General features: G+C 33.2%; 1 protein-coding gene across 1 annotated transcript in view; it reads left to right on the top strand.

The window, feature by feature from the left end:
- Positions 1 to 27: 27 nt before the first annotated feature.
- The window catches only part of LOC106709972 (dmX-like protein 2), a 35,432-nt gene continuing 23,214 nt past the window's right edge, over positions 28 to 12,245 (top strand). The window contains exons 1-12 of the mRNA XM_045682926.1: positions 28 to 277; positions 1,100 to 1,300; positions 7,283 to 7,436; positions 8,745 to 8,818; positions 9,079 to 9,208; positions 9,326 to 9,446; positions 9,785 to 9,967; positions 10,395 to 10,522; positions 10,834 to 10,994; positions 11,265 to 11,337; positions 11,500 to 11,571; positions 12,043 to 12,229. Coding sequence (XP_045538882.1) covers positions 191 to 277; positions 1,100 to 1,300; positions 7,283 to 7,436; positions 8,745 to 8,818; positions 9,079 to 9,208; positions 9,326 to 9,446; positions 9,785 to 9,967; positions 10,395 to 10,522; positions 10,834 to 10,994; positions 11,265 to 11,337; positions 11,500 to 11,571; positions 12,043 to 12,229 — 1,571 coding nt within the window. The 5' untranslated portion in view covers positions 28 to 190. The remainder of the gene's footprint in view (positions 278 to 1,099; positions 1,301 to 7,282; positions 7,437 to 8,744; positions 8,819 to 9,078; positions 9,209 to 9,325; positions 9,447 to 9,784; positions 9,968 to 10,394; positions 10,523 to 10,833; positions 10,995 to 11,264; positions 11,338 to 11,499; positions 11,572 to 12,042; positions 12,230 to 12,245) is intronic.

Below are 12,245 nucleotides of genomic sequence, written 5' to 3'. Positions count from 1 at the left end.
CATTCTCTCACGTTCAATGTGTGGTGTCATAGTGAAATATTCGTGATATTAGTTCTTACTGACAAATCACAAAAGTATTTTAAAATGCTGGAAATTTTCTGTTTTAGTTATGTGTTTTTTTATTAAAAAAATGTTAGTTTTGTGCTGTTCGTTGGAAGAAGTATAGCTAAGAAACTTATAGATCCTCACAATGAACTGTCACCAAGTATTAAGTGGTGCCTGTAATTCAGGAGATCAATGTTTTGCTGTTGGTTCAGTTGAAGGAATACCTTTTACTGTGAGTGTATTTATCAACTAGTCAGATTGCGTTTACAGACCAGTCTCGTGACCAAGGATGTTGGCCGCAATAGAGTGGTAATTGAGATGTAATGGTCCTAACAGGAAAATCTAATTTAGCTCAGTTTGATAAGAGTTAAACAATATTCTTTTCAATTCATAATGTTTACGCCTTATGATTATATTCATCACTATTGAATGGGACTCTATGAAAGGGGAAACTTACTTGAATGGAAATTTGCATAATTTGAATAATTTAATAACAGATAATCGCTCAAGAACATTTATCAACTGTATGTTTTGTTGATTAATGCAAGAATTTGTATAACTATTGATTGAGTCCTATGTAACTGTTAATACCGGATTTACTGTTGAATAAGTGGTTTAGAAAAGTAACTGATTTAAATTCTCATTAAAATATAAACAAAGAAAGAATTTCAGAAGAATCAAATTATTATACAATATTTGCTGTCGCCCGCGATTCCGTCCGAAATAAAAAAAAACTATATGAGAACCTATGTATCCTTCTAGATTATGTGATTGGTTTAGCTGTTCTGGAGATATATGTACAAACAAACATCTGTCTATTTATTTAAACTTTTGCATTTCTCTTAGTAAGGAGTAAGATAGTAAGATTCAATAATAAATAGTTGTAAAGTTATTTTTTATTTTATTGGTTGACATGATGTGCTGTTTTGAAAAATAAAGTAATTATGTGCTTTTTAAAATCATTAATAACATTTTATACACTATATTAATAAACATTAAAGATAATTATGTTTCTTTGCATGAAACACTAAAAATTATTATTCATTTGTTACAGGCATATGCTGCAGGATGTAACATAGTAATACTGGCATCAAACTTTGAGCGAGTTCAGATTATTCCCGGTGCCATACATGGATACATTCGTATTAGTTCCTTAGACTGTAGTACTGATACGGGGAAAATTGCCGCTGCATATGGGGCAGAGGTGTGCATCTTTGAACCTACACCACTCATACATACGGCCGGAACAACACATGTAAGTTATGTTTTTATGAATTAAATCTTATTATGGTTGGTATATAATTTGCTTTCATACTAAATATAATTCATATTACAATAGCAATTGAGTTGATATTTAGATGTTTTTTATAGGTACCAACAGTTTTGTGACAATATACATCAAACTCTAGTTAATATTGTGAAAATTGAACATTACGTTACATATGGAAACATATAGTTGTCATTCAATCATATAGATATTTTTCACAGTGGACATTTTAAATGAACTCATATTATTGCAAAGTTTTTGCTTTTCTTATTTTTTTATAACAAAATATTTTGTATAACATACACGTGCCTGATAAGATAAAAGATGTCTTATCAGTGTACATATGTGTGTCCTACTCACTGTCATACCTCTCTCTAATATTGAACTTGCTATAATTAGATTAAATATACCATCTCTTCATATTAATAACATTGATTAATAGCAATTATATTTTTTTTAAAATAATGATTCAAGGAATATCTATCACAGATATATAGAATATAGTTACAATAGTTTTCCTCTAAGCTACGAGCCGCGTAGTTCAAAAGAGGATTAACCGAGGTTTCTGAGACAAAAATCACTGTATAAAACATATCGCCATTCCTTTCTTTATCTTTGACTAAAAATATATTTTTAAATGGGGTTTTGGTCTTAGAAACCCATGATTATTGGTGAAAAAGTAATACTCCAATATCCTAAATGGTCTATATGTATGTAAATCGTATTAGTCAGGAATTTTCGTATGTTATCTAAGTGAAAATCTTCATAGTATGTATCTTAATCTTCGTAAGAAATGAATAAGGGGTTTAAAGATTACGAAAAACTGTGTAAGATAACGTCTATGGAAAGATTGTGAATTACGAAAGATAAAAATATTTTCAAGTCAAAGAGTTGAGTCGAAATCACATCTACATAAATCAATAACAAATAATGCTAAAATAGTGAAGCAGCAAAATTTTTTTATGTTTAAATTTTCGATAAAAATTCCTCACTTGTTTTTTGATAAAAACGTATCCAGAGGGCTGCTGGACACAAAAGGGGGCGCCACAGGTCTGCGAATTACATAGTCTTACGTAACCTGTTAAGCCGCCCAAAACATGGTTAAAAATGGAAAGAAAACGCCCAGGGCGCTGGTAGCGTGAAAAGCGGCACTGAATATATTCTTATTAAATTCCTATCAACTATATAATAGTAGTGTGCATTTGATTTGGTACGTCGGAACACAGAGTACTCTTCTGTACGACGATGTGACAACTCAAGCCTCCAGTATTATAGCTCCATTTTAGGATAAGCAATATAAAAACCGTGATAAAGGTGAACGTTGTGTATAGAGCTGACGTAGAGGCGAGCATTGTTTTCTTCTGGTTTTTAAAGTTGAAAGGATCTTGAAGACAAGACAAAAAAATATCTATGAAAACATCCACTTTTTCAGCGCCATACATACTTCAGTTATTTTCGTTAGCAACTAATAAGTAAATATGAATACGACTAAACTTTTTACGTACGCAAGTGGACTTGCGAGTCGGCACTGAGCGTGTTAACTTGCAAAGTTAAATTATGGAAGATCTTAGTGAAAATACTCAGTGTTCCTGCAATCATTTCACTAGTTTGGTTGGAAGTAAAATATCTAAAATCTGTGCATATTTTAAATGTTATCTAAAGTAAATAAATTTTTAGAAATCTTTTTTGGGTGCATATCGTATAGATTGTTGTTGGTGTCAACTGTGACGAATTACCCATCAGATATACATATGGTATCAACATATATCTGATATGTAATAAATCTATTCCTCTTGTATAATCACATAATCTACGGTCGTTATCATGCAGTGTAAAGAATTCGTTAAATAATTCACCATTCGTTGCCTGTCGAATGTGTCTAATGTCATAATTGTGTGAATGTCATAGTAATTATAGTCTGCGCATATTTCACTCAAGTATAATTGCTGGTGATTCATTCATTTGTATTTCAGCTTTTGAGTAGGAAATAATACGCATGTATAGACATTTCAAGTTGGTGGAAAATATATTTGTTTACACATCCCTTTAGCACATTTATGCGGAAATTGTGTTTATTTTTAAACACAATCAGTGTTATTATATAAAGCTCTAGCATCCTTGTCGCAATATAAACGCAGTTAATTAATAAATAAACTCAATCAATTAAGCTTTTTTAATTTTTTTTAATTAAGATTAAGCCCACGAAATGCTAAATGAGTTACTAGAATCTACCAATGTTCGTATGAAGTTTGTAAGTAAATATTAAGAAATAAATCTGGATAGATTTAGTGAAAGGCTCATTTTTAAACTTGTCTCTCGTAATCGCGGTTCGGGATATTTGTAGAATATCCGAGTTGTCAAGTTCATATTCAATGAAATATTTAACAAGTATCGTACAGTTTAATTCACGCAATTTTAAACATAGTTCATTGAATCTTAGCAAATGTACTCTATTATTTCTGCAGCGTATATGGTTCTGTTTACACTAAACAATATGTTACGTGTTTCTTATAAAAATAAACAACACTGTATACCGTCTTTTTGTGCAAAACTATAAAAATTTCTTCTTGGTCATTAAAATTTGGAATGTCGTTAAATTTTTATTAACACTTTGCTTTGTAGCAAAAATTTTAAAATGATTTATAAATGATAGTAAAATTCGGTATCGGAGATATATATGAGATGTGTTCATAACTTTTCTGTAAAAAAGCAAAATGCGATCTCTACATAACAGTTTTCTGACACAAAGATATATCAGTAGTTTAAAAAACATCCAATTTATCTAATCTTATTATTCAATTCCACAATTTTTTAGTTTTTTACTTTTATACATAACAAAACTACACGAATAATTTTCGCATTAGATATGTTATCTAATCGTCTAACGACCATCGCTCATGTGTTATCCGAAATCTCGCTAAACTAGAATATCTCGGGTCATGGATGATTCGATTTTGCCATATTGAGTTACAAAGTAATAAATTCCACATATAAAAAACCGTGGGCTTCCACTGCCGAAAAAATATATAGTTTACAAAACATAATAGTTTAACAGTTTTTTTCAGACTCATTTCTTTTCGTGCCGTTTTAAGTTTTTATGTATGCGGATTTGTTTCTAGGTTTGTAAATTTCATTGCGACCCTTGTAGCCTAAACGACTGATCCGATTTTGACATGTAAGGTGTTATTTGATTCGTCTTGTTTTCCTGGATGAGTATTGTATTGATAACTGACTGACTGCAGTCGGGTTTAGTAGTAGGGCCTGCCTACGGTTTCCGTAACTCCACATCTAGCGTGTATTTTGTTTGACAGTCGGGTTTTTATTTCTACGAATGTTAAAGGTTTCTCACACTACAATTTGTAGCCTGATTCAATTTGTTACGCTCATGTAAAAGATTTCTGTTGAAAATTCTCTGTGGTCAATAAATTCAGTTTATTTTGATGCTTATCGTTGAATAAATTATAGAGATTGAGTGGAGTGCGAGTGAGTTTATTTTCACCGATTCCACGTCACTGAAGTCTGGTAACCGAATGGTATATTATTTCCTGATTTTATGTTGTATACTCGAATGCGTGATCTGTGTATAATTACGTTGTGTTTTATTTCACGGATACAATTAGACCGGTTGCTGTCAACTGGATTTATATTTATGTTTCGCATCCACATGTTTCTAATGTTCTGTTCCTTACTAATGAGTTTCTTTTTACGGGATTTACAAATCAAATTACTAACGAAATAGTTGAAAAGAATTATAAAAAGACTTATTTGTATTTTATCATTAAAATATTTAGGTGTTTTTTTTGCAATTAATTAATAACTTGCGTAAGATAAAGAATTGGTATTGTTTTGGTTAGCCCTTTATGTTTTATCTTATAAGTAGATTACGAGGAATTACAACATTCCGTTACGTTATCAAAGAAAAACGGGTAATCTGTAACAGCTAAGCAGTGTAAGGGGTTAAATAACTTTCTGAACCTAACCTATGGCAAGGATATCGTTACAGGAGAACAGGAGACAGACTGAAGTGTTGCCAAGTTTTACAGCCACCGGTTGGCTAGACTTTGCGACGCCTCAACTTAAATATACGTATTTAATCGCTGAGTATAATGGGTACCTACGGCTTTTGTGTTACTTTATGAGTAGTTTTGTTTTTAGTTTTTACCAGATTTATTTCCAAAAATATGTTTCTTGAACTTTGAGAACATTAATTTTGTATGTTGTGGGGTCACTAAAGCATTTTTTCCGTTCAACTTAAAAATCAAAATTTTGTTCCTGTCCAAAAAATGTAATTTGTCAGCCATGATCCTTTAAAAACATAGAATTTATCAAATCAATGTTGTAGAAATAAGTTTACAATATGAAGATTTGCTTTCAATTGACCGACACGGATCAAAGTCATTACACTCGAATACATTTGAGGGTATAAATAGTTGTGAAGGCTGATGTCGGAGCGTATTGGTTCAACCGATGTGAAATAATTACAGTTAAAATTACTGACTTCAAACGATGGTAAAAATATAATAAATTTAATGTCATAAGTGCTTTATATGGGAGCTATTTCTGTACTGTTATGGCGTCCAATTTCAATATTGCGGATTGGTTTTGTAAATAAACGTTCTCAATCATGAACACGACCGCTTTTTAATTAGTTGTTTATTTGGTACCTATATGCGGGGTTTTTTATTCTAGAAGTATCCTTATCAAAGTTTTTGCGTAGAATACAAATTGAATAGTGATTCATACACAGAAAAAAAAAACTAAAAACACCTTGCACAACTCTGAATAGGTTCATGATAAACTTGTGCTGTATATTTACCATAAAATTTACTTTTATCTACTTGTATTAAAACTGATTGTTGTCACTTTTTAAGTTGGATGACTTTGTTTTTTATACTTTTTTTGAATTCCCACAGTTATTTACATCATTATTATTTATTTAAATCGTTACGATGCATTCGAATACTCTTTATATGTCAAGGTCTATCATCCGAATGTAGACATGGATATGTTAACAATAATCGTATGAGAATCTTAAGTATCAATAGCAATGCCTGCATATGTTTGTCATGATTTCTTGAGCACAGATGATGATGATGATGTGGGTTAGGATCGATGATGTTCTTTGATATTGTGTGACTAGTATTCTGTAATCCCTGACGGGTTATGCAAATGTTACAATCTATATCTATATATATAAAAGAAAGTCGTGTTAGTTACACTATTTATAACTCAAGAACGGCTGAATCGATTTGACTGAAAATTGGTGGGCAGGTAGCTTAGAACCAGGAAACGGACATAGGATAATTTTTACCCCGTTTTCTATTTTTTATTCCGCGCGGACGAAGTCGCGGGTAAAAGCTAGTTTATAATAATTAGTACTGCCATTAAAGCTAATTTGGTATAGTAAACTCTTGGATGTTTCTTTTATCACGTTACTGTTATAAATACTGATTTGTGTATACTGTTTTTTGCGCAAGCATTATTCAAACGGTCGATCTGAGATTCTGTCAGCTTTATTGTTGTTGATAATAATGATTTATATCGGTTATTATTTATATGAAAGAGTTTCATTAGGCTTGTGATTACGTCGTTAACATTGTCGCATTGCAGCCTTTGCGGCTTGTATTGTTCTTTCTATTATAATGACTTAAAGCTCTATTACGTATTTAGTTGTAATAGTTAATGTGATTTTTATACTATTTGTTTCAAGGAATAGTAGTTTAGAAATGTTATAAAAGCTAGAGGCTTACTGGCTTCTGATTTTAATGTACAAATATTATAGGATGTCAAATGAGTGTTTCAAACTTTTATTTCATAATTAGTAAACAAGGAGTATTCGAGTCGAATCCGAATTTCAGAGTATTTTACTGTATTCTTGATCACGAAAGAAGACTATGACTTCCGCATTCACGGTTTTATCAATCGAGTGCCCTCTTTCTTGTGTGATATTCGCAAGAATAATTGTTGCAGGGTTTAGAGTACAGATGGGTGCAGACCGGCAAGCTGGTGGCGGACGGGCCGATCACCGCTTTGTCATGGAACCTGGAGGGAACGCGACTGCTCACCGGGGGCAAAATCTTACAGCTGTGGCATCAGGCATCTTTATACCAGGATGACAGCCAACGTAAGAACTATTTGGTTATATCGTTTTACTATTCTATAGTTTCTATACAAAGTCTTTTATTTAAGATAATTTATTACTCGGCTTCCTATAGCTTGTAAAGTCGGAATATTATAAGCCAACAATTTTGAAGCAGAAGAAATTAGGTAGTAAATAAATGAAACAATTTGATTTCGTTTTATTTTAAATAATTTTATATATACAGTGTTAAATGCGCCGAATTAATTATAAGATGAAATGTGTCCACGATAAAACTTTGTCGTAATCCGCTGGAAGACGATGTGATAGTTTTTGCGGCCAAAGTTCTGGAACGTACTGGCATTTTGCCTGCTTTTATCGATTTTGTGTAATAACAGTTGAAAGTTGCGAAGTTACGTCTAGAAAGTTGACTTCGAAAGAAACATTTAATATTTCTATAGATTAAATTGATAATATGATATATTTTTGTACATTCTTTCAATTACATCTAATCTAGTATTTGAATTTCTCTGCCTTTAGATTACAATTGGGGAAAAAACCTTAAAAAGCGCATCACTTGAAAAAAAATGTAATACGGTAGAATTTTTGCAATCTATCTATTTTCTAATAACATAATTACATTACCATATCAATTATCTATTCTTATTTCATTTAACTTCCTTTTAGTTTAATTTTAATTTATATTTATAATTCTTTTTTTGATCCTGCAGTGAAATTATTTTACTAAACCCAAAGCCAAAGCTAACAACGTGTATTATAAAAAAATAAATGAATAATCTACCTATAATTACTTAATTTAAAATGATTCGAACTGATTCGCATATCGGGTATAATTGGTCACTTTATACTTCAGATGACAATAATAGATTAGTCGGGTTCGGTTTCATTGCTTTAGTTTTATATAATTTGAGTAGAAACATGAGAATAAATGGCGGTTACTACATTATATAAATAAGTAAATAGTCTGTCATGTTTGCTTGGTGGAGACAGCAAAGATAAAAATAAAAACATAATTGTCTGACCTAATTATTTTGTGGTCCAATTTGATAGTGACTAGGTTAATTATTAATCTGTCATAATATTACTTAGACTGCAAACATAAGAAATACCACTTTGAAGATGAAATGTAAAAGATTGCGTTATCAAGTAATTTTTTTTTTCTTGTTCTTTTGATTAAATTTTGACTCTTTAATCTTGTCTCAAAATCCGACTCAAATAATGACAGTAATGGAAAATAGTTCCCAAATTAGTTCCAAATAGCTTAGTTTCGAGGCGAATAATTTTCAGCACGTAATTCGGGATGCAGAATTAGGTTATTATTTCTATTTGCAGCAAGTTCCGGTGTCACATTCCAAATCGGCGGAGATAAAGAGGACAAACCCAAACAGCCGGAGGAAGAGGAGCCTGTGAGTGCAATTAGACATATAATAGATAAGATAAACCGATCTGTTTGCTAGACGCAGTATAATTTCTCTCATATCGTTGTTTAAATCTAGATAAGTGGAATAATCCTTTCACAAGAACAACACTACTACTTCCTATATTTTGTTTTACAAAATTCACTAGAATTTTTATTCCACTGCCATGGTTACTAGGGTTGGGACCTTAATGTTTAAATATCAATTATTTATTTTTTGGATCTGATGTTTAATTTAATTTCTGTCAGGGATGGATTTGTGTATGGCAGTGCCACACGGCGACACCTGCGCACCACCTCGCTTTCTCTCCCGATGGCGTGCTCTTCGCAACGTCCGGCATGAACGATAGGCTTGTCAAGATCTGGCATCAAAACAAAGGTACAATTGCAATCAAAACCTTGTGAAAAATATTCGCATTAATTCAGCACCAATTATGACCATTAGATTATCAAACTCCTGGGGTTATTTATGTGCAATCGCTTTGTGATTTTTCAGTACTGGTACAGGCGCACGGCGAGCATTCGGGAACGGATCTAAACTATACGTTCATCTACGTGGCACATCCACGAGCAGTCACGCATTTATCATGGCGGAAGACCAGTAAATATATGCCCAAGTATGTTTTTGTCCTATTGCGGGGAGCAATAACTACCGCACTCAGATTTAGATAATAGTCGCTTAAATGTACCCAAAGCGCTTTAGTGTAGATCCTATATATATAAAAGAAAGTCGTGTTATTTACACTATAACTTAAAGAACGGTTGAACCTATTTAGCTGAAAATTGGTGTATACCGTTTCCTTTTTTCTTAATTCCGCCCGGACGGAATCGCGGGCATAAGCTAGTTTTTCATAAAAGGCAAATAGTGTCTCTCGCTGAATGTGAGTTAATTTTAGTGTTTTTTATAGTTTCCGTTTGGGTTGTGGTAATAAACGTGTACATGTGCGTGTTACAGAGGCAGCGTGGGCAACGTGCTGGTGACGTCGTGTGTGGACAACATCTGCCGCGTGTGGGCGGAGACACTGCTGCCTGAGGACGAGTGGGGCGGCGGCTCTGCGGCATCGCGCTCTCCCCCGCGCCGCCAGCGCGCTACACACCGACACAAACACCGCTTTATGCAGCGACTCAAGCACATGAAGTAAATATATTATCCTTTCATCTTGCTGGTTTTAGGACATCCTACTCTTATAATAAATGCGAATTTTTAGATGGATGGATGTTTGTTTGAAGGTATCTCCAGAACGCCTTAACGGATCTGGTTGAAATTTGGTATGGATGGACTATGTTCTACCGTAAACTGGAAGAACATATAGGCTACTAATTAAGTTTTTTTTTAATTTCGCGCAGACCGAGTTGTAGGCAAAAGCTAGTATTATATGTCCCTTATTTGAATGATTTCTCTTTTCTATGCTTTTGTGTATACTTTATACCATATCAAGACATTGGAAAAAACCTTATTTATGTCGCCAAACTTTTAAACTTTCTGAATATTTTCTAATATTTACAATACTAATTTGGATTTTATATAGGTACAGTCAGCTAAACTCACTTATTGTTTGTTTCAGAACTTGTTTCCACATCCGTCGCAACGCACAGTCGTCGAAACAGCCGGGTGCGCCCATCCCCACACTGCCCTCCACCTACAGTGCCCACGACTTTCACAACTCCTTTCAAGCCAGCTCTTACACCGGCGGTGAGGACACACTTACTGTCCACTCAGAGACATTCATTTGCCACTAAGGAAGACTTTTAGTGAACATCTCACACTAAGGAAAAGTTATTTTGGGACTCTTAGTGGACTGAACATCGACATTTTTAACAATAAAACCTAGTCTTAGATCATTAAGATTTCCAGAAAATGTCTTTTCATAGGACATTATTAATAAGAACTAGAAATCTCCACATTATATAAACTTCATTCCAGATTTTCTTATAAACTGTCTTTTTTAAGTTTTTTTTTTCGTTTGATTTTGATCGAGGTGTCTTAACTGAAGTTATATTTAGGTCTTCACTTCCATTTGGCGGCGTCTATCAACGCGGAGACGGACATCCCTCTGGTGCCGTCGCTGTCTGGTGGCGGACGGTTCATCTTACACTGGCTGCACAACAAGGAGATGCACTTCACCAGTCAAGCCGAAGCTATACTACACGATCTCACCAAAAAAGTAATACGATTGGTTTTATTTTAATTTGTTTCAAAATTCAGTTTTTTTTTAACTAAAGATGAAAAGCGTATGATTTGACAGCTAAAATCAGACTTTGATTTACTAATACAGTATTTAGAAATTACCTATTAATAAAATTAGAGTACATTGCTCATACATTAAAACTATTTTTTTTTATTTTTTGTCTGTCTGTATGTTTTTCGGGAAGGCCGTGTTTGTTTCGATTAATATAATATAAGAAATGTGAATAACGTCAAATATTGTTTACAGGTTTTAGATAAAGAAGAAAACGAGGAAGGTACCGGTATGGATCACACACATCCGGACGGAGAGAATGAATCAAGTATGTTTTATATATTAAAAAATTAATATAATAAATTCATTAAAGTATTCAAACATATAACCAAGTATAATGTTAATAGCTGCTTAAAGCAGTAGGTTAGAAAAAGCTGTTATAGCTGCGTTATATTATAACGCTTTATTGCTATTTCATGCTGCTATTTAGGAGCTAGGAGGTCAAGTCAACATTTGACTAGGGTACAATCTGAGGACACTAGCAATAGTGATGAACAACCAGGTAAGCTCCATTTAGCATTCATTGTAACTAAAAATAACATTTTAAATATGAAGTCAATATTTCTAATTTGTTAAAAATAATTGCCTACAATATAATGCTTAAGAAATAGCAATAATTATTTGTATTTTTTGCTTAATAGTTATAACTAGGCTTTTCTTACATGTTTAAATGAATACCAAATAACTATAGGGTTTTTCAACAAGAACTATGTTTTCTAAAACAAAATAAAACAAAGATTTCAGATCAGTGTTTCCCAAAGTGGGAACACTGATCTGAACTCTAACACCAAATATTATCTGTGCGTCATATACTCGGTTGATTAAAGGTTGGAAACATATCTGCAGTTGTGGATGGTATATGCGAGTATATGCTTCGCCATTTCGGCGAATTCAGATGGCCGCTTGATTTATTTTCCACCTTATATAAAAATGTGTATCTCAGGTGATAATATTGTTTATTAATTACGTTTAGGTAGCGGCAACCACAGTCACCCGAGTTTGTCCAACACGACGTCCATCAACTCGATAGCTACAGATGTGACGTGCACACATTTGCCCGACTCACTCGACGCCAAGATAGAGGGGCTGCTGCGAGACTGGCATCAGAGTCCAGATCTACTCTTCTCCATACATCCTGTAGATGGCAGCTTTCTTATATGGTGAGTATATTTATTC

This window comes from Papilio machaon, chromosome 20 (assembly GCF_912999745.1).
Source record: "Papilio machaon chromosome 20, ilPapMach1.1, whole genome shotgun sequence".
Lineage (NCBI taxonomy): Eukaryota > Metazoa > Arthropoda > Insecta > Lepidoptera > Papilionidae > Papilio > Papilio machaon.
The sequence above is the reverse complement of the archived record's forward strand: the minus strand, read 5'-3'. Positions and strand labels throughout refer to the sequence as shown.